The sequence below is a fragment of the Mesocricetus auratus genome, unplaced genomic scaffold (assembly GCF_017639785.1).
Source record: "Mesocricetus auratus isolate SY011 unplaced genomic scaffold, BCM_Maur_2.0 Super-Scaffold_100008, whole genome shotgun sequence".
Taxonomy (NCBI): Eukaryota; Metazoa; Chordata; class Mammalia; order Rodentia; family Cricetidae; genus Mesocricetus; species Mesocricetus auratus.
Genome location: NW_024429192.1, coordinates 32,962,721 through 32,986,887, shown reverse-complemented (window position 1 = coordinate 32,986,887; position 24,167 = coordinate 32,962,721). Strand labels below are relative to the sequence as shown.

Genomic DNA, 24,167 nt, shown 5'->3' with positions numbered 1-24,167 from the left:
TAGTTATCCAGAGCTCTTTTGCTTTCCCAAATTTTGAATAGTTAATTCATTTCTACTTATGGTATTTTCTAAGGCAAAAGAAATTCATAGACCATCCCTTCTAAGATCAGTCATAATTTATATTTACTCCATTAAAAAATCTCGATATAAGTGAAGAAAAACATTAGGTTAATCCTTTGTATTATCTTGAATGAAATATCCTAGCCATTAAATGGTAGAGGCTGTTTCATGTTTTATGTAAAAGAAAACTTCTCATGGCATTACTAATGTTTTCCCCATCAAATATGACAATCACTTAATGTACTGAAATTTGTGATAATCAAGAATCCATGTGTCCTACTGATTTAACATCTTAATATTCACTTTTATTGCTCACTATTTACATGTGTATAGAAGAATATTTTTTCTTTCACTTCTTTCTGTCTTTTGTTTTTTAAAATAAATGTAAATGTAATGCCAGTGTACAAGTGAATAAATATAATTTGGTGCTAGAGGAAAAAAATTCCTAGGAATAACTTACCACTGAAAGCTGAACATCCATAGTAAACCAAGGTGTAAAACAAGATCACTGTATTTCTATAATGTATTATATGAAATTTAAATTTAAATGTAGTTACATAAATCTTCTTTATGAAGGTTAAGTAAAAATATTAAATGCATATATTATTTAATTAAGATATCTCCATAGGATGATTCATGTGAGAGAAAAATCCTTTAGTTATAATTATTTCATTCTCATAAGAACATGAATTATTTTAAAGTCTAGTTTGTTAGATATTAGGATTGCTACCCCTGCTTGTTTCTTGGGTCCATTTGATTGAAAAATTTTTTCCCAACCTTTAACTCTCAAGTAATGTCTGTCTTTGAGGGTGAGGTGTGTTTCTTGTATGCAGCAGAAGGAAGGGTTCTGTCTTCGAATCCATTCTGCTAGTCTGTGTCTTTTTATGGGTGAGTTAAGGCCGTTAATATTGAGGGATATTAATGACCATTGATTGCTCATCCTTCTTCGATTTGCGATGGTTGTTGGTGGTGGAATTATGGGTGGAATTTCACCCCTTTGTTCTTTTGGCTGTTGGTAGAGAGGGATTCTCTAATGCTTATGTTTTTCTGGTTGTAGTTAGCTTCCTTGGGTTGGAGTTTTCCTTCATATATTATTTAATTAAGACATCTCCATAGGATGATTCATGTGAGAGAAAAATCCTTTAGTTATAATTATTTCATTCTCATAAGAACATGAATTATAGGGGGCTGGAGAGATGGCTCAGAGGTTAAGAGCACTGGCTACTCTTTCAGGGGTCCTGAGTTCAATTCCCAGCAACCACATGGTGGCTCATAACCATCTACAATTCAATCTGGTGCCCTCTTCTGGCATGTAGGCAGAACACTGTATATGTGATAAATAAATAAATCTTAAAAAAACAAGAACATGAATTATAATTTTAAATTTAAATGTATTTGCAACATTATTTTTTCTTAAAAATAACATTTAAAAACCTTACTAAAATTAAAAATCTAACGTAGGTGAAAATTTTAGCTATTACTATCAGAGGTGAGTAATCCACTGAGGTTGGTATTTTCCTTTATAAAAATCCAAGAATGCATAGAGTTTAATTGAAAGGAGTATGCTATATCTTCCTTCATATTAAGGAAAAAAGTAATATATCGGATTTTCTTTATAGTTAACAGAAGTCAATTTCTTCAACAAGAAAAGTTCAGGAAGCACATTCAATAATTTTCGAGAAACAATTTAAGATAGGAGATACATTTTTGCATTTTTGCATCTTACCATGGCAGGAACCCTCAATTTCTTCATAGCCTGTACTGCAGATACACCTCCCAAGAGGAACGAGCCAATCTCCATCAGCCCCACAGTAGAGTTTAGGAGTATCCCGCTCTTCAGCACTCTTCACACATGAACCGCGCACTTCCACCAAAGAGGAAGAATCCACCCTTGGGATGGTATCAGGAAACATAGCCAAGTTCCGCACAGTGAAGGGGCACTTTTTGTAGAAAACACGGACTGAGACCAGGGCAATGCATGCTCCAATGTCTTGAAAGGCCAGATAAAATCCTTTCCTTTCTATAGGCCCCACCTCACGAATTTCAGTGTTGAGTTTGAGGATGCGATCACCCAAATCCATCTGAGTAAAACTTTCATCAGCAGCAATTGTGTCGATCTTTATATATTGGCTTGGCTTGAATTTAGTCCCGTGGGATTCATCCGATTCTATATAATACAGATTAAATGTTTCTTTACAAGTTCCCAAAACCCATGGGATGCTGTTACAATCCCTTAGTGTGAACTTCATTTCCACATAAATTTTCTGTGCAGCATCACGAGAGATCCAATTAGTACGAAGCCAATTGTTCTGGTTTGGCTCCATGACATTGCAAACCTGGTATGTATGTATGGGCCTGTTGTGCTCATCCATTTCAGTAATGGCATCCCACTGCAAAAAGGAAAAGAGAAATGTCTATAAAACCACTGCTATTAACAGACCTGTTAATGTTTAAGAATGTCCTAGGAAAAGAAAATGAGTTAAAACTATGCAATGAAATTGTCCAAAGCAGCAATGCAGCATTTGAACCATGACCCTTCAGTTGAAAGTATGGAACCTACTCTTCTGGGAGCTTTCTCCTTTTATAATATAACCAAAGCAGCATTAACATTGTCAGTTTCTTTGACTGTATAATAGAATTGGCAACATGACCTTTTTCATAGGATTCTTGTAACCCATATGTGTTTTAAATGTATGTCTAAAGCAGTTACAGCTGTTCTGGGGGAGAGCTAGAACAATTATCAACACATACTGCTCTTGGAGAGGACCCTAGATTTGTTCAAATCATCCACATCAGGCAGCTCACAACCACCTGCCACTCTATCTAGGCAACCTGACACCACCCTTGTCTGACTTCCAAGGTTATCTGACCTCTAGTGCATGCATGCACACAGAGAAACAGACACATAAATAGAATAAAAAATAGAAATATTTCTTGGCTTACTAAAAGGATTTAAAGTAGCATACATTATTTGATCAAAATCATCAGACCCATGAAAAATGCACAGTGGTTTGTTAATCTATCCTCGTGTATAATTTGTCACAATGTGAGATTTATTAACCAGTGTGAAATTAAATGTTTCTGTCGTCATTCTGAGATAGATAGGGATTCCCTCTGTGCTGGCTAGTTTTGTATCAACTTTCCACAATCTATAGTCACGGAAGAAGAGGGAACCTTAATTTGGAAAATACCTCCATAATACTAGGCTGCAGAGCACTACTTTTTAAATTACTGATTGACATGAGATGGTCCAGTCCATACTGGGTCGTACCACCGTAGGTTGGTGGGGCTGACTTTTATAGGAAAGCAGGCTGAATACGTCAATAGGATGGTTTGATTCTACAATTAACAGTTATTAGCAAAAGAACCACCAAACAATAGCCAACTAGACTATCATTATGCCAGCTCCAACATTTTGAATAATTCACAGACACCCTGATTGATGGATTAAAAAAATACAAAAAATGACCACAGATAATTTCTTTACAATCATAAGGATTATTTCAGTTTGTACTGGACTTGGCGATATGTCTTACGATTACTATTGCTACGGTGAAACAACATGACCAAAAGTAATGTGAGGACAAAAAGGTTTATTTCACTCATAGTTCCCGATAACAGTTCATTATCAAGGCAGTGAGAGCAGGAACTCAAGCAGGGTTGGAACTTGAAGGCAAGAGCTGATGTAGATGTACTATGATCCGGCTGCTTGCTGGCTTGCTTAGCCTGCTTTCTTATAGAATCTAAGACCACAAGCTGAGGCATAAAACTACCCACACTGGGCTGGGCCCTCCCACATCAATCACTAAGAAAATGCCCCATAGGGTTCTAGACAACTGGATCTTATGGAAGCTTTTAGCTTGCTTCAGTTTGACATAAAAATATTTAACACAATTGACCATTTGTCAGCTTGACACACACATACCACTGTTAAGCTACAACCTTTAATTTCTTGTTCATTCTCAAGACAAACATTAATATTGATATCACAATATAAAATATTTTCAAACTTAAAAGACTCATTCTTACAACTTTAAAAGACTTAAAAAATTCTATTCTTTTAAAATCAAGTCTTTTAAAAACCAAAGTCTCTCAACTGTAGGCTCCTATAAATTTAAATGCCTTCTTACTTCAAGAGAGCAAAATCAGTGAATAGTCATACAATCTGAAAAAAGTCAAACCAAGCTACGTCATATTCAAGATCCCATGTCTGGAATCCAGTTGTCATCCTCTGGGCTTCTTAAAAGGCCTCTGTTACCTACCTAGATCAGCTCTATGCAGCACAAACATCTTGGCTAGACTCCACCACTCATGCTTTTCTTGTTGGTGAACCCATTGTATTGGCATAGCCATAATGCAGGGGTGCATTGTTGCAACTTGGCTGCACCTTCACTAACAGTTTCTCCTATGCTCTCTTCAGGGACTTCACTTTGCCACACAGTCTCAAGTCTCAGCTGCTCTCCATGACCCCTTCATGCCTTCGAAACCAGGTAACTATTCCAGTACCAAGTTCAGCTTCCAGGAAGAAGCACAATCTTAGTCACATCTATAACAAAACTTCTGTGTGTTGAACCTGAGGAAGCACTCCCCAGAAGATTTCACCTCAATGATGTTGGTCTCTTGTTAATCACTGCTAATTTCTTAGCTCCAGGTGACTAGCTTTGACAACTCCAGCAAAGGTTTTACCTCAGTGGTGCTAGTCTATTGTTAATCACAGCTATTCTTCAATTCCAGCTAACAAAACTACAGTTTCTTAACTTAAAATGTATAAGGCCCTGATAGAGACGTGGAGTGGTTCCAGAGAAACACTGGAAGGTCACAAGCCAGGACTTCATCCTCTGCATTTATTTTCACATTATATGTTCCCACCTCCCACAAAACAGCTCACCAAGCTTTGAAAACTCAGCAGATTTCCCGTCCCACAATTCCAAAGTCCTTCTACAAAAGAACAAAATCCTACCAAAACTATATGGTCACATCAGTAACGGCAATACCCCCAAATCCTGGTACCAATATCTATCTTAGTTGAGGTTCCCCTTCTGTGATGATAAACTATTATCAATAGCAACTTGAGGAAGTAGTTTATTTCATTCACATTCCCATATAACAGTTCATCATCAAAATCAGTGCGTGCAGGATCTCAAGCAGGGCAGGAAACTGCAGGCAGGAACTGATTTGGAGTCCTTGAAGGTGTCCTGCTTACTATCTTGCTCCTTTTGGATTACTCAGCCTGCTTTTGTATAGAACTCAAGTCTACAAGCCCAAGAATGAAACCAAGCACAATGGGCTGGGTCCTCCTCCATCAATAAATAATTATGAAAATGCACTACAGTCTTGCCTGAAACACCATTTTATGGAAGCATGTTCTTAATTGAGGTTCCCTCTTCTCAGATGACTTTAGCTTGTGCCAAATTGGCATAAAACTATTCATCACACAATAATAAACCTTAACCAACTCTGAATCTCCTTTTAACATTTTTTGCTTAGTCTAGATACACTTCCTTGATGGCCTTTCACGGGAAGCCTGTGACTGGTATAAACAGCTGAGGCTGTGATTTGTTCAAACTAAATCTCTATTTGCCTGAGGGTGTGTTATGATTGGTTTTGATACCTTTCTCTGTCTATAGAACAATGCACCAGGAAAACTGAGTGAATAGACCAGGAGACAGTCTCATGTGCTTCTTCCTGTGGTGGAGTTACACTAGGTACAATAAAAGGGTTATCCCACGTCATCTTTTTTTTTGCCTTCATATAGTGTCATGAAACTAAACACAAAGAAATAAGCATCAGAGGCAACAGAATGCAATGTTGGCAGAGGTAATGGAATCGAGTAGTGAAGAGAACAGGCCAAGCTCTAAAGTAATCAGACATATGGATACTAGAGAACAAGCTGGTGAATAATTTGAGAACCACCAGGACAGGAAGACAAGAGGTCCAGAAATTATGAGAATGGCAAAAGAGGGAGGAATAGCAAAGCTGGTCTAAGGAGCTGGAGAAGAGAAAGTACAGGCTTTGGTCACTGGAAGATTTCTACAGAGCTGTATAATCTGTCAGGCCAAATGTCTCAGGCACTTAAGCTGAGACTAACAGCTGGTTAAACCCAGATTGCTAGGCATATATAAGTGTGGTAACACTAGTGGTTGTTAAGAGGTAATGAATCTCTTTACCTACACCTGTCCATAGCCATAATGCCAAAAATTTAGACACACATTAAGAGCTATCATGCTTTCAGAGCTAGCTCCTATGCCACACACTGCTATTGTCACCTGTCTGATGTCCCTGTTTGTTGTTGTTCCATATCTAGACATACATAGCTGCCAAATACAAGCCCTCAAAGAGCTTCCTTTTGTCTACACAGGATTTGTATCTGGGTAAAGAAAAAAAATCACACATTGGTAAAAATTTGAAGGAAATAAACAAACGGGATCTTAGATTAATACAAGTGATATTCCTGTCATTCCTCCAGACATGAGAATACAGTACTTAAGAAGTGTTTACTTGAGATTATATTGCAGAATAGGGGTATAGTAACATAGGATTATCAAAAGAATAAATGCCATGGTAGGAATACAGTAACAGAATACATCACAGATAGGAAGAGGAAGAAATTTACAGTATTTCATAGGCTTTTGATGTCGACCTCACTAAGGAACTGACACTTATGCAATATCTTAGGGAAGAGACAGAGTAGAAAGCAAATATTAAGTCTATTACAAGACAATATGTGCATAGAAACAGTTTAGGAAGAAAACTGGGGAAGAAATGCCTAGAGAACTGATCTAAATGTCTTTCCCAGTAACTTGAACTTGGCCTTTTGTCCTGACCTAGGTCATTGGATTTCCTTCCCTGTTTTGTGATAAATACAAGCATGCTGACAGTTGACTTCATGGGAAGGCCTTGCTAAACCTTCTTAATAAAAAAATTTGAGTGTTTTGAAGTAAGTAGGTATTAGCTTGTATTTCTTTCAAATTTTCTATCTATTTTGTATATATAGGGTGTTTGTATTTTATTTGTATAATTACAATAATATTGTTAGTGAATAAATAATATTTAAGAATCTTCACAGTCATTGAGAGAAAACATGTTGGTCTTCAAGAATCTATTATTTCAGTTAGATGATACTAGAAACACACACTGTTTTCTATATAAAGTATGTGTCCCATCTCTTGGTACCCTAGTTCAGTAATTTAGAGTAAGATGATTTAACACATTCTGTTTATAACATTTTTCACTTTAATTGGCTGTGGAGAGTCACTTAATTTAAGTGGGTTGAACTGAGAGTTAGTATAGCTTCCAACCGCAGGGATACTTGCTTCAGTATTTAGTACTGTTATGACATTAAGTGCTTTTAACTATCTACTGTAAATGTGCAGAAATCATGGAATAATCTATTATGTAAGATTAAATCTATATCCATAAATGTCAAGTAGCTTGCTTGTGATTCAGGGGATATTTTCCATGGAAATCAGTTTCTTTCTAACTGTTGGTCTAATTTTACAGAACAAAACCATTGCTTGTCAGGGGTGTACCCATCATTGAATGGAGAATGATATTGAATCACCAATCTAATGCCTGTCATTTCACTAATAGCATGAGTCTCAAGAATAATTTGTATTTAAAATTAAAAGCTATTTAATATTCTACTGGATCATGTAAGGAGTCAACTAATTGCTACAGATTTATTAATAATAGTGAACAAGATAACGTAATAATAATAAATCTGAAAATTAAAAAAAATCAATATCTGAAATTCACAGAATTTTACCAAAAACCCCTAAAAAACCAAAAACCTTGGAAAGCTTTCAAGTATCATCCATTGATTATTCTTATCATGGACAAATTTCTATTCAGATTTCATTTATTTCTTATTAAAGGCACTCAATGATTGTCCTTACTGCATCCTTACCTTTCCCAAATAGTGTACAGCTTTGCTTTGGGGCAAAAGTGATTGACCCTCTACACTTTCAATAATTTCAGACTCTATCTCATTAGATTAAAATATTAAAATGTTCATCATTCATCAATAAGCTAAAATATGAAGCTAATACATTTAAAATAGTATGTACATTTTCCTTATACATTTCCTAATACATTATATTATTATGCTTATGTAAATATATTCTACATCGGGACTGTTTATATAAAGGATGGGCTAGATAGGTAATCCACACTAGGAGAAAACAATGTGCTATTATTTTGCTTGATAGAAACTGTACCAAACTGACTTCTAATACTAACAGTTGTACACACGTATTAGTGCATTTCTTAACCCTCACAAGAGATGCTTCTATTTATATGGTAATTAAAGCAAAGACCTACAATAAGGTAAAGACCAGAGAAAAAAGAGAGTAAGACACTCAGCCCTAAATGGGATATCTATATCAAAGCTACTCTTCTTCCAAGGTTCTGTGAGCACTGAAGAAGAGAGGTAGGAGGAAAGAGTGTTCTCTGGACACAGTAGGGTAGCTACACTTAGGAACTCACCAACTGTGTCATCAGGCACAACTGCAAAAGCTCAACCCAGACCAAACCCCAGCATGGATAGTAAAGTTAGACATGAAGGTTGATCTCTAGCTTAGGAGCTCTTGTCAAATGATCAATTCTAGAATAGGAAAAGACAGTTTGCTTTAACAGTGTTGGCCCTGTTATACGAAATAGACCATGCTCCAGCTGAAGGCCATACATCAAAGAATGTATAGGTAGTACAAACTGGACTTCATGGATGAACAAAAAAAGAGGAAACAGGGAGTGGGAATGGGTAAAAGTTGGGGAGGAAATGAATATGATCAAAGCATCTTACATGAAATTCTCAAATAACTAATATTAAAGAGAGATAAGAGCATTATCTGATTCAATGAAAGTGTGAATTTTCAAACACAATGCATCAATATGCATAGGCTGGTGTATGATATTCCATATTGAATTTAAGAAGACTTATACATGGCAGTGTTTATCTTTGTTTATTGAAAGCATGCAATTGGAATTGCAATTAGGTATCAGAACAGTCAAAAAGTCTATTGTTAAATTTTATCTTCTGTACTAGTCAAAAGAAATGTACATTAAAATTTAAATTTGAATCTACTTGCCTAAAATAAAGAAATGAATTTAAAATTAGTCTAGATGTAAAAGATATAACATTTATTGTTCACTATCAGTAGATGTAAAATTTATCTCATATTTTAGGTATGTTTCTTTAAAAAACATTGAATTTATGATTTTCATATTCCAAGTACTGAAACTGTAGGCATAAGGTTAGCTACCATGTGAGTCCACACATTCACAATTTTCTAATCCCACAAAGGACTTCCAACATACAAGATTATCCTAACACTTATGTAAAATTTGGGCCCTCCTCTTAGCTGACAGCATATATCCCCCATTCATTTTGAACTGAGGACACCAGAACCATCGCCAGTCATGGAGGCTGGATCCCCATCCCCAATACCCAACCTAAAAGCCATGACATTTTTGAAAGTTAATGAATCTATTGAGTAGACAAAGCAGATAAAACCACAGTGTTTCTCAAAGTAGATGGAATTCACTAAAGAAATAAATTCATGAATCTTGATGCCTATGCCACATAGAAAATCTATCACAAGATCTAAGAGACAAAACTCCTTTTCCTTCACTCCCCCAGTTTTATGAAGTGGAGTGCAGCCATAGAAGAAAATGGGAAAGTCTATCTAAAGTTCTAGGTACAGACAAAATGGTTTCCTATCCTAAGTCTAAAGATGGTGAAAATTATTGAAAATATTCAAATTAGATTTTAAAATATTATAGCTCGAGTTGGTAACGTGCAGGACACAGAAGCATAAAACCCAGCATATATGCCAAATCCAGACATGTGGCTTGCTTTTGTAATCCCAGTGTTGTGGAGGGAGAGACAGGAGGATCTATGTTCTCAGTGACCAGCCAGGTTTTCTGAGTCACAAGCAAAACCATATTGGTTACTTTGTCTTATTGAAAAAATTAGAGTCATCTGGGAATAGAGAAACTCAAGTGAGCAATTGCCTTCATTAGACTGAGTTGTAAATAGGTCTGTGGGAATTAATTTTCTTAATTGATAATTGATGCTGTAGGTCAAAGCCTACAATGATCTGTGCCATAAATAGTAGGAGGCACTGGGGTATATGAGAAAAGTAGCTGAGCAAGCTGGAAAACATCAGCCAGTAAGCATTTCTCCATGGTCTCTGCTGCAGTACCAACCTACAGGTTTCTGTCTTGATTCTCGACTTGCTTTTCTCAATGAAATTGAGAAATTCTAAGCTTAATAAAGTTTTTCTTCCCAAGATGGATTTCATCACTGTTTTATCACAGAAACAGAAAAACGTAAAAGAAACAACAACAATAGCAAAATTCTCACAACAGTTCATGAAGATTAAGATTTAAACTAAACTCATTCAACCCCAAAGCTAGATGAGGTGATATTCACTGTTGAATGCTTATATGGGAGGAAAAGTTATTGTTTTTTTTTTTGGAAGTTGTGAGCATGGATAGTTTGTCCATTTGCCAGTGGACAGCCCTATACCAATCACTGCATGAACAATACTAATTAGACTCAATAAAAAGGAAAGAAGAGAAAAGAAGGAATAGAAGGGGAGGAGAGGAGAAGAGAAGAGAAACAATGTTGGAAAAAAAACATGTTGAGAGGTATCTAAGAGGATTGGCAGGGAAAGGGGAGTGATTATGATATATAATGATATATGTTATATTTATGTATGAAATTCTTAAAAAGTAAAAAAATTGAAAAGCAAAAACAAAATGAAGAAATATAAAAAATCCCCACACAACAGTTTGTACTGAATTTGTAATAGCATGTTATAATTTGATAAAGTGAATGTAGGATATGGTACTTGGACTTTTGAATAACTAGTTGAAGGAATAAATTATGAAAATATGCTTGTAGCACATGTCTGAGTCTAAGTATCAATGCAATGGCATCGATAGTACATAGGGTAAGTATTAAGTAATCAGCAATATTTATGAATTAGCATAGTATTGCAAACTTGAAGAAGAAATGTAATTGTACTTTAAAGAACTAATGGGTTTAATAATTCAAACTGAGCATTGGTGCTTCATTCCCTCCTACAATTCTGGTATTCATGAGGCTGTGGTGGGAGGATTTCTATGAGTTCAAGACTATCTGGGATACATAATACGTTTCAGGCTAGCCTGGCCTAGACTCTCTCTCTCTGTCTCTGTCTCTCTCTCTATCTTTCATTTTTCTGTCTCTGTCTCTCTCTTGCTTGCTCTCACTCTCTGTGTGACTATCTAGCTGTCTTCTATCTATACCTATATATCATCTATCTCTTTTCTTTCTTACAATCTCTCTTTCTTGCACACACATGCACAAGGAAAAAAACAAATAAGGAAACTAACAAACAAATTTTAAGTAAAACAGAGAAACAATAGGTTAATGTATAAGGGTAGCTATGTTTGCATACTTTTAGGTACCATTAGCACTATACTATGTGCATTCAGTGGATTATAGTACCTATCCTTTTAAATAATGCATAACAGATTATCTGATGAATGTTTACATGTAATAGCTAAAGAAATTACAAATATTCAGAACATGTCAAACCTGCCATTCACCACTTGCTCATCTTTCTCATCTGCTTGCTTTTGACAGCACTGTCACTGAATCAAATATTTTAAGTCTTCTATGGAGTACACTAACTTGTGTCAGCACTGGAAGGAGATGGAAAATTTAAAAGGGTATGATCCAGCCTGGAAAGTTAGGTTACTGGGGGGCCATGAAAGGATTATACAGATCCCTGGCCTTCCTCCTATCTTTTGACTTCTTGAATGCCTTGAGATGAGCAACACAATATGATCATGCTATGATGTACCATATGTTATAAGGTCAAATAAGGAAGAACTGGGACCCAACGTAAGCATTTTCTCCATATAAATACATCATCTAGATATTTGTCCATAGGAACAGAATGATTACATATTATATAATAATTTGTCAAAATATAATGCAGAATGTGTTCATCAAACTAAAGCTATATATATATATCATATCTTTTACATGCTATGGAGACTGAGCTCAGACCTAAATGTAACATATTTAGCTTGGTCCTTCTTTGCAAGTCTCAGGAACTGTTGCTGAAGAGGGGGTTGGAAAGAGTATAGAATCCAAAGGTAGTGGATGAATACAAAAAAAAATAGTGACCTCTGGATAAAGCATGGCATTTGAACTTATGAATGCACAGTGCCCTGGAAACACATGTACAAAATCTGTGCAATGCCAAACCAGACCAAATCCAAGCACAGAAAAGGGAGTTGAGAAAACGATGACACCTGGTTGCTAAGTTACTTGCAGTAGTGAGCTGCTGAGAAGGGAGGGAAAGTTTTCTCTAAGAAAATAAGCTCCCTGGAAAGTCCACCACACTCCAATGAAGACCACACATTCAAGAATATTTAGACTGCACAAGTTGGTATGAACGGATTGACATCGGAGAGGCGCAAAATTGGGGTGAGTGCGTAAGAAGGACTATGTGGAGATGTTTATTTTTAAAAATAAACAACATATGTTGTCTGAAATTCTTATAGAACTAATATAAAATATTGCCAGAAGTTAGGAAAATGGGATATTGAACTTCTAAATGCTGAATACTTCTTACAGAAATCAAAGGACTGGGGTTGGAGCATATATTTCACACACTAGAGGCTACTGTTAAATCTACAGCCATGAATGTTTCCTAATATAACCTTCACATAGTTTGATGATTACTCATTTAAGCTTGATTGGATTAAGGAAAACCTAAGAGATTAATAAAGCACATACCACAGTGAGCCCAGGAGGACATGTCACCAGTGGGTTAGGCCATGAAGATTCTGTCTAGTGAGTGGTTAATAACTTGGTGGAAACGAAATGTAATAGATAGCATTATTGGGAGGTTGTGAATTGTAAGTAATTATGGCTATTTGAAATAAGGAGTATATCTATGAGGTGTTCCCTTTGCTTCTTTGTTCTACCTCCTATCTGCAATGACTTCAACATTGCTGTTCCTCCACACCTTCCCCACGATGATGGGCTGGTGCAAAAGACACAAGTCTTCTTTTTACCATTTTCTAGGGTGGTCCATTTGCTCACAGGGGCACATTTGATAGACAGAGGAAGACAAAAGCTCCTAGCCTGGTGATCAGGCATTAGAGACAGTAGGAAAACAAATCCCAGTGATTGTTTATCAACACCTTTCTTGTTTTGTTTTTAAAGATAATTAAATAGCATTTTGTTTATTTTGTGTTTTTTCTTAAATTTTCACACCCTTTTGAGGTGCTTTGCCTTGTATTTCCCTCAGATACCCTCATATAGGATTCTGTCATAGACTGCCTTCTTCTACAACACAACCAAAGGTTCTATGCTTTTATGTGATATGTGATCTCCTCTCTGAGATTCCTGAATTTGATAAACTTCCTTCTATATATTCTCATTTGTTTTCCACACCAACTCCATTCTATTGTATCCAAAAGGACATTCTCAAAATCGTTGCATTCTTTCTGAAACAACTTCTGAAGGACAACTAAATTTTGCTTAGCTAAAATTTTCATAGTCAAAGTTGGGTCAAGGAATTCCCATTCATCATATGTAATTCACATATCCATTCCTCAATCCAAGCAATAAACACCCGATGAAACTGCCACAACAAAAAGAAACTGTCTGTTCTATTCATATAATACATTAGAAAAGATGGAAGTCGAGGACATTCTCCTCTGCGTAAGAATGCAGGGCTTGTGCTTCTTTTTTGCTGAGCTAATTGTGTTATATTTTGAGGAACTGTTTTTTATATTCCAAGTCCTCAGGAAAAATGGAAGGGTGAATATGATCAAAACACATTTTAGTGACACTGTTAAAGAGTTAATGAAATATTAACTTTACATAATTAGAGCAAAAATGAAAGCATGACACAAAGGAAGCGGAGTGTTTTAGTTCAGTGTCAGTTACATAAAAGAAAGCAGCTAAGAGTGCTGAGCAACTTAACAGCAGAATTAATAAGAGCTTTCACTATTCTCATCCAGTGGTTTTCTAACATTACTCAGTTTGTATATCTGTAAATGTTTCACTGCTTAAAAGAAGTTATATGTTTGTTTTAAGTAGGGACAACCCATTTTATCCACTATATACATATGACACAGGATAAAAATTACACAGAATATGCACATTTGTATTAGAGCCTTCTTTCATGTAGGAATGTTTCTTCACTAATGATCTCTCCACAGTCCCATTTGAAGTGTGTATTTGCTACAAGTGATGGGAAGTATACAGAACTATGAATAATCCGTAGTCTGCTTATGCCTGGAGGTTCTGTTAGAAACATCCACACCCACATATGATGTTTTATTTCCATAACAAACTTAATAAAGTAGGCCAAAAAGCTGAATTCCTTCTAGGCAGAGAAGGCTAGAACAAGAAAAATAATTCCCAAAGCAACTGGCAGTCACTAAGGATTCAAGTTGCTTTCTTTCCATTGAGAATAGAATAAGGCAATCAAGTAGCCTTTCTAGGCAACAAATGTTCTGATAATAGGAAGGGAAATTGACCTATGGGTTCAAAGCACTAACATGAATTACTCAAATTTATGCCTTTTTTGTTTTGAAATCTTTAGAACTGGAACAGGAATATAAATGTCTATTGAGAAACAAACACATTTAGGACCAATGAAGATAGTCTGTTTCTGAAAATAAAATAGGCTTGTGGGAATCTAGTTAGAAAAATTAATATTTTCTAGGGGAAATTATAAATACTGATGTCCTCAAAGCACACAGTAGAAGGAAAAATCAACTGGAGGCGAATCACACTGCAGAGTCATCAAGATCCTAAGCAGCAGCAAGGCTGACTAGAGTGAGAAGTAGAGCAATCAGTAAAAATTGTTGGTGAGCCCAAAGCATGCAGGAACCTGAATGAAAAGGACCCCTCAGAACACTACTAATAATAACTTTAAAATATCATTAGAATGGAAAACACAAATGATAATCATATGTCCTGTAAATGAAAAATATATCTGATATTATTTATATAAAAAAGGGACCTGGAGAGGAAGAAGTCTTACAGCATTGAAGAATGAGTTAGAGAGAGAGGAGAATTTTGATTGTACCTCTGTCTCCTGATTGAATAGTACTTACATTATTGTATGCATTATGAAATCTGTTTACTTTCTTCCCTTTTATCTGTCCATCAGAAATCACTTGTTTCTCTTTTATTTACTTTAATGTCAAAATTATTAAATTCTCAATTTATTTCTACCTTTGTAGCAAACAACAGATGCTAAAAAGATGAGTCATATATGTAGAATTTTTTTAACATTTGGTTGTGACGAAGAAGAAAATATCACAGAGTCAGGCTATAATAAATCACTACTGAAATGATACAACTCCACAAAACAAAATAACCCTTTAAATGGTCTAGAACAGATTTACAAATAATAAGCATACAAATGGGACAGTGGATTTCATTTTTCATCACAGATTGGTAAAAAGATATAACAAAGGACTGGAAGCACATGATAAATCTGTGATTTCTCATTAAGCTCTCCATAAAATGTATTCCCAAGTGTTTTGCAGTATGTGATAAAAATTCATTTAATTCAAGTAGCTAAGCCTAAGTAGAGGAAGAAAATCTTGAACTTCATTGTAAGAAGAAAAAGGTCTGAGAGGGAAGAGAAGCCTTAATTTGCTAAGGCAACAGAAACCTCATTTGTCCCAAACATTCTTTGCTTGCACAAGTCAAATAAACTACAGTTCCAGGTAGAACACAGGCATCTCATTCTGTAGCTTTGTCTTGGCCTAATTTGTAAATTGTATGCATCTAATATTCTCTATCAAAAGCAGCTTCTGAAGGCTTCTTCATATTCTAATGTAATATTTTCCCCGGAACCACTTAAATATTCACTTTGAGTCAATATACAGATATAAACTTAGAAAATTAGCGCCCTGGATTCTGCTCCTAGGCATGGAGTTAATAGCATAAATCTGTTTTTGCAGCAAAAAAGCAAAGACTCTGCATTTAAATGATAGCTAGTTTCAGAGAATAAAACAAGAAGCAAAATGTAGCATTTCTATTTCACTTCAAGCAACATAAAACTTTCTTATTACAAATACAAAGATATTTAATAAAAAAGGTACAAATGCAGTGCTGCATCTAACTACAGCTGCGACCAGGATCCAAAAAAATTGTTATTTTGTGGATTTTTGGTATGTGTAGCAATGAGGATGCTGTTCATTAGTCATGAGAGATTGTTTCATTTAAAGCCTGTCCAATATTAATGGAGATTAAAAATTACCTATGGAATCTACCTTCCCATGTCAAAAGGCCTAAAATCTAAAGTTGAGGTCCTTTTTTGGAGGGAAATGTTGAGACAGGTTTCTCTGTAGACCAGGCTGGCCTTGAACTCATCTGTATGCCTCTGCCTCCTGAGTGTTTGCATGAAGGTGTGTACCACCACCACCTGGCTAAAGTTGAGGTCTTTACTTAACCAGTTAATAAGATGTTGAATGTACCATCTTAAGATGCTTATAGGATTAATACTTTAAGTAAATGACAAATACTGTTCTTAACTAACCTGTCTTATATTAAAATACACCAAGGTTTCACAAGACTTCCCAAATACAAAAAACACAAAACCTCATATTTATATTGATTCATATTCATCAGAGATAAAAAGAAGTCTATTTTCCTTGTTTTATGAATGATAATGCTGACCTAAAGAAAGTAATTGATTCATTTAGGTTCATAAAAGCAAAGAGAGAGAGAAAGAGAGAGAGAGAGAGAGAGAGAGAGAGAGAGAGAGAGAGAGAGAGAGAGAGAGAGAGAAATCTTCCCAACAGTGCATGCATAAAATGAGTCAGTGTTGTTTAAAAGTATTTGGATTCTTTCCCTCTTATTTGGTGGGTCTTAAGTCCAAATAATGGTCATGTTGGTTATCAATTATATGCCATAATACACCCATAGGGTTATTGTGCCATGATGGTCATTGTGGAAGTTCATTGGTGTCATATCTAGATAGGACATTTGTTTCTTTTCTTTTGCTTTGTTTTATTCACTTAGTATATCTACCACAGTACCCTCTCTCTCCCCTCCTCCTACTCCCCAAATGCCCCCCAACTCATCCTCTATCCACTCCTCAGAAAGGATAAGATTCCCCCCTCCCCTCACAATGAGATTGAGCAAGGAATCCCCCCTTATGTAATGGCCTCCAAAAAGCCAGCTCATGTACTAGGGATAGATCCTGGTCCTACTACTCATGGTCCCACAAACAGATCAAGCAACAGTTGTCATCCATATGCAGAGGGCCTACTTAAGTCCTATGCAGGCTTCCCAGCTGTCAGTCCAGAATCACTGAGCTCCATCAAGCTTGGATCAGCTGTTTCTGTGGGTTATCCATCACGATCTTGACACCCACCCCTTGTTCATATAATCCCTCGTCCCTATCTTTGACTGGATTCCCAGAGCAAGGCCTGGTACTTGGCTTTGGCTCTTTGGATTGGCTTCCATCAGTTACTAAATAAAAGCTCTATGATAACAGTTAGGGTAGTCCTCAATCTCATTACAGGGGAAGACCAGTTCAGGCATCCTTTCCGTTACAGCTAGGTGTCTTAGCTGGGGTCATCTTTGTGAATTCCTGGGAATTTCCCTAATACCAGGTTATTTCCCTAACCCTATAATGGTTCCCTCTATCAATATTTCTCTTTCATTGCTCTCCCACTCTGTCTGTCTTCCAACTGAACCGTCCTGCCATTTGAATTCTTCCTGCCCTGTGAAGTTTGCATGGCACCTTCTGTTACCCTGTAAGTTAAAAAGGAAGAATGCAGGTGAGTTCCAGCTTAGGGGCCACTGGGTCATTCATCTAAAATGCAGTGTCTTCAGCAATAGGGCAACCAAGGGAAAGAAACACACCAACAGTGTTTGAGAGTGTCTTGACTAAAAGGAAAATAATGCCTAGTACTAGAAACCTAGCCAATTGCTCAAAGCTTGTGAAGTCATTGATCTTGGAGAAACTAGAACTACCATTTTACTAAGCCAGTATCATCTGTATAATTTTTGCTTTTATCCACTAATAAGTGAATTCCTCACTTCTAACCAAGGACCCTTATTCTTGAAATAGACAGAGATTATTAAAAAGTCACAACCAATCAAAATGCAGAATTAGGAAACCCAGTTCCAATGGGTACATCTTCAAAACAACTCCCACGCCCAAGCCTTAGGAAACAATCTTTGCAAAAGACAAGGTGGAAAGATTGTAAAAACAAGAAAATGATAAAGTTGTCTGTGAGATTGTGTCTCCTAGCAATGTCAGAAGCTACAACCATAAAGTTGTACTGACATGACTGCCTAAACATGACCTGAACAAGGACAACAGTGGACATCCTAACATATTGTTAGGGAAAGTCAACAATGTCTCAATGCTCCACAAAGACCCAGAGGGCACCAAGGAATTCTGAAAGCATGAATAACAGTCATATTCAAGCAAGAGATCCACACTAATTATCTGATATAGTCAGCCTTGAAAACACATGGACATATAACATTATACAGACTCATAAGTTCCACTTGGCAATACATATTTGCATGCAACATATATGCATGTAATAGCAATTACTAAAAAAGATGCCATAAATTTGAACAAGAATATATTATACTCTCAAATATAAAAGGGATAATAAAAATATTTGGAGGATGATACTTGCCATTATAAAGACTTTAAATCAAAATAAATTTAAGTACACTGTGTACTCTATGAGAATAGGAATTGAATTCTATTGGTCTTGTGTCACACTTCAGAAGAAATATAATTTCAGGAATTAAGTAAGTTCTTGTTATTTTTTAATATAAAATAAGTCATTAAATACTTAAACTCTAATAATCAGACTGATTGTGTACTAGGTCCAGATTCTGAGAGCAACACATTACTGAGAGATAGGTAAGCTTAAGTCATCTCCTATGGTACTGATATGATTTTGAAGATTAGAGGAGGACAGCTAACCACAGATAGCTCAAAGGACTAAGCTCAAGCCTTGGCATGTCAGGAGGCATACTGGGCATCACACTAGAAAACAGGAATTTTTAAATGAAAATTCAGGTTTATAACTCTGCTCTGTTGTTTGTGTGTGGATGCACATCTGTCTGATGTTCAAGGTGGAGTGAAGAGGAGGGGGAAGTGATTTTCAGACTGCATGTCTTCATTAGCTAAGTGAACTGAGAAAGTGTTCTAACATCTAGGAGACTAAGAAGGCGTTCTTTCTTAGAGAATCACTTTAATTTAGAAGGACTATTACAGATCCAGCAGGATCCTCTATCTTTGGGGTAAAGACTTATGAAGTTCATAGCTCACACTGATTAACTTTCTATTTTATCTAAAAAAGCTTATGGTTTAAGTATAGCAAAATATGAATTTTTAATTCTTGCAAAAATCAAATGTGAAGTAAATGAATATTCAAGCTGTTCATGCTAATTCAAATGGGGACATGAAGCCTCTTGGGGATGTGATATTTTCTACCCACTGAACATGAAAATGACTAATGAGGAAGAAAGTATTCAAGAGTATTAAATGCTGTTGGGGGCTGGCAATGCAGATCATTGGTAGAGCACTCTCCTAGTATGTATAAGACCCAGGTAAGATCTCAGCACCCACCAAATATAAAAATAAATGACATTTATCTTTCTTGTATATTTCAAACTAAAGACCTCATGGAAAAGACCTATGGAAACCTGCTCTTGTAGAAGCTTTACACACTATAAACATATATACATATAAAAGTTTAAATGATGTATCCAATATTTATTAGACAATGTCACATTAACTCTTTTGTAAATGTTGACCAATGGGATCTCATAAATCACCAAATTATAGGCTATTGTCATTGCTCTTGGTTACTCTCCAGAATCTGATGGTAAGACTTTAATGCTGAAGATTCCATACATTTGAATCACAGAACAGGAAACTGGTACTGACCTCCAAACTTTTTCAGCACTGGCTAGTTTTCATATTGTGTGAAGGAACTTTGCATGCCATTAGAAGAATAAACTAATGATCAATTTTACCTAGCTGTGAACGTGAGAACTATAATAGTTACTGGTCTTGCAAAATATATTCATGGACTCAATAGTGGCACAAATATTTGGATATTAACCAAACATTATTGGTGAGATTTTAAAGGCCTGCTACACAAGAGAAAGCCAATAACTGGCACTGCTACAAGGGCCAAGAACTGGTGGCTAGATAATAATATGAGAGGACCTATTATATTATGCTCAGTTGCTATAGTAAACTGACTCCTAGTGACTTACCCCTATGGTGACAGAGGTACATCACTCATCCTTTATCTGAGACCTTGTATCCCTCTTCTTGCAGTAGATGACAACTAAACCACAACTGATTAATATTAAGACATAGAGATACTTCAGAGTGTTCTTCTCTAAATTGAAAACATCTTTCCGCATAACACTCAGAAATCAACCCAAAAGAGGGGTCAGAAATATTGTAAGTGCCAGAGTCAGTAAATGACTACAGCGAAACCGTGTTTTCTGGGTACAGCAAGGCATTTGCACATATGAACTGGCAGCAGTTATGGTATCATCACAAGGCTTGTATGAGCTCAAGCCAGAAAACAACCCCAGTATGCAAGGGGACGGTAGGTCCACGTATAGTTGTATCGAGACTATAAAGGGAAAACGATATATTTATTTATCAGAGAGAGAGAGACGCACTGACCGTTGGGCGGATAGCTTTGTGGGGTTCACTCCTACATAGTTGAGAAACTATTAGTAATTTATTGCTTCTGAGAGACTGCATTCATTTCTTTAAATGTATGACTCCTGGTAGCTGATCATACTCTAGGATAAGCCTCACAACTAAAAGTATTTGGAAAACACAAACTGGATCTGATAGATTAAAAACACAGAACAAACAAAGTTGGTTGGGTGGGCATGTCATGGGGCAGATGGCTAAGATACAAAATGGAGAAGAAAGCAGGTAAATAAGATCAAAATATATTTCATAAGATTCTCAAAGCAATAATAGAAACATTACTTTTAAAAAGAAAAAAGAATATGAACGCTTAAATGGTCTGGTAACATATATATCAGTACACCTTTTAGAGCATTATTCATTGTGTGGGGAGTACATATGCATGTGCATGTGTGCATATGTGCATGTATATATGTATGTATGAATTCATGTGTGTTGGACACTTCTTCCACGCGGATCTGCTGACCAACTTGTGACTAGGAGCTTATTCAGCAAAAATATCCTGTTCCCCTCCTTCTGAGAAGGCCTGAGCGAAAGTTCCTGTTATATGCCCCAGATGGGCCTGGGAATGTAAACCCCCAGCCTGGGTTGTTTTCTACTGCGCCTGCTGACTGGCATATAAGGCTCTCCTCTCTTGTTGCAATAAATGGCATTCTCCCTGCATGTAGGATGTGCTGTCATTATTTAAATCCTCAGCCCCTGGCCTGAATCTGTGAGAAACATTATAGCGCTGGCACTACACATATATGTGTGTATGTGTATACTCACTAGTGGCATGGGACATGTGTACAGCTCAAAAGACAGTTTGATGGAGTTGGTTCTTCCAAAAATTTATGACCCAGGGCTAAAATCTAGATCATCAATCGTATTTATGGAGTCATGTTACAAGTGCTAGATCAGTGTATCTTGATTTGTTAACAGTAATTATGTGACATAGCATGTGATAGTTGCTAAGATATCAGAATAAGGAACACAATTATTGTGTTTTATTCTGAAGAGAGTTTTAGTCTGTTATAGGCTTTTAATATACAAAATAAATTTGCAAATACTGCTTTACGACCAATGACTTTCAATGTATCTTCTTCAGCTAAATTATAGACCATAATTATTGCTTTAATCCCTCATGAAGAGTGGATGGTGACTTGTTTTTGTTTGCTTGTTTTTGAAAATGCTTTAGGATTTCACAATTTATGTCCATGATTTCATCACAATTTTTCTTATTGAACAAATGCTTTCTTCACATCAGAATCCTACATACAAAAAAAAACCCTCAACTTAAATAACTTTAAATAGTTTTGGTTTGTACTTCACTTACCACTGGGAATGTTTGAAAATTTAAAAACTTAGTGACCTCATATGTTTCTTGTTTGTTAATTACCCACTCAGTTAATTAGTATATACATTAATTGACAGTTTCAATGTTTTTATGTTAAGTTGTCACAGTTCTTGTAAATTTTGGATATTACCCAAGTGTCTAAACTACAGCTGGCAAAGTAGGGAAATTCTTGTCATCCATTTTTATTGTTGCACTACTCACAATTGCAAGAAGTTTTAGTCAGCATAGATATCTATTAACAGGTGAATGGATAAAGAATATGTGCCATGTATATATAATAGAGTTTTATTTTGCCGCAAAGATGAAATTGCTTTATTTGTAGGAAATGACTAGATCAGAAAGCTAGTAAGGTGACCTGTCCCCAGAAAGGAAAGAAACCATGTGTTATTTTTCTTATGTAGATCCTAGCTTAGGATGTATACTTGTAAAAATATGAAGGAGAGCTAGAAAGGGTAAAATGGGATGCTGAAAAAGAGTGGGGGACGGCAAAGATTATACATGACATGAAGGTGGAAAGGAGACTAAAGGAGATTACTGAGTGAGTGGAAGGGGGAAGCATAGTAAAGAGAAAAGGGAAGGAGAAACCACTAAAAGATATCTGTTCAAAAAACACTGTGAGGTTATCTAATGCCTTGTACACCATTAAATATAGCACATTACATTCCATCAAAGATCAAACTAAAACCACCCTGAGTACAGCAACAAAAAGCTCTATCATATATCACATACAGTTTTAAGGTCATGTTGGAAACATACATCTTTTTGCTCAGAAATAAATTATATGGAACCAATGTTCCTAGCTACTCACATTTAAATTCATCATAAAAATAATTACAAATTGTCATATATACTTCCTATTAAACCAATATTCTACAGAGATAGTGTAATAGAAAAGAGTTATCAAAAATATTTAAATATCTGTTACTTCTACATTTGCTAATACTAGTTTTTCTATAAAAGTTTACCATGTAATTTTAATTTAAATATTACAACTAAATCCAATAATGAAAAAAATCGTATTTCCTAAATAAGCAATTAAACAATAAAAGAGGATGCATTTTAGCTGTTATACATAAAATTAAATATACTTCCACAGTGAATAAGTTTACTTTCAAAGCTTGTATTACTAATATGTACTTAAGTTTTATGATATACATAAAACAATCTATACCAATAATAATAATTTAAACTAAATGCAGCAATTTACAGAAAATAAATGGCATTTTAGAAAGTACAAACACAGTGAAGTGCAATATAGGATTACTAAAAAAGGAGACTCCAGAGGAGACAATGTTAAACAACACTTAAATAAGAGATAAAAGTGCTCCTAACAAAAAATACATGGGATTTAGCAACTATCATTGCTAAAAGCTCACATTTTAAAGAATAGTCATAGATTATAAAATAAGCAAACATTTATGTAATCAAATTATCTGCCCATAACTGCCTACAAAGATATTTTTTAAAACATACTATTAATCTTTTTAGAATATTTGACACCATTTCTCCTGTTTCTATAACTGAGTGTTACAGGCTGAAGTTATCTTAAGAATGTTTGCAAGCAAAAAAAAACTTCAGAATAATTAAAACACCCATGTTCACAACTGAATGTTAAAAGTATTGTAATGACTAAATGACTAAATATATTTCAAAAAAAAGTTGAAAGTTACTGGAGTTCCTAAAATAGTGTTCATGCATGATAAGTAAGCAAGAAACGTGGCCACACATTTATAAACACTAAGAGGGTACTACAGGTGCTTATCTAGAAATTGCGTGACTTAGTTTCTTTTTCCATTGAAGTGATAAATTATTCTAAAAGAAGCAATTTAGAAGAGAACTGATTTAGTTTAGCTGTTGTCCCAGATTATAGTCCATCATTGGGAGGAAGTATCAACAGCAAGAAACACAGATTTCTTGCATGTGCCACTAAGTCACTTATGCCAGCTTCAAAAGCACCCTTGCACATGCTGCTTTATGTTCTTGTACAGGACTTTATAAACCTACAATTCTATTTT

General features: G+C 35.7%; 1 protein-coding gene across 2 annotated transcripts in view; it reads right to left on the bottom strand.

Annotated features, from left to right (window-relative positions):
* Positions 1 to 24,167, bottom strand: part of Epha6 (EPH receptor A6) — an 863,593-nt gene that overhangs the window by 700,305 nt on the left and 139,121 nt on the right. For both annotated transcript variants that reach the window (XM_040750609.1, XM_040750610.1), the window contains one exon: positions 1,787 to 2,450. In XM_040750609.1, coding sequence (XP_040606543.1) covers positions 1,787 to 2,450 — 664 coding nt within the window. The remainder of the gene's footprint in view (positions 1 to 1,786; positions 2,451 to 24,167) is intronic.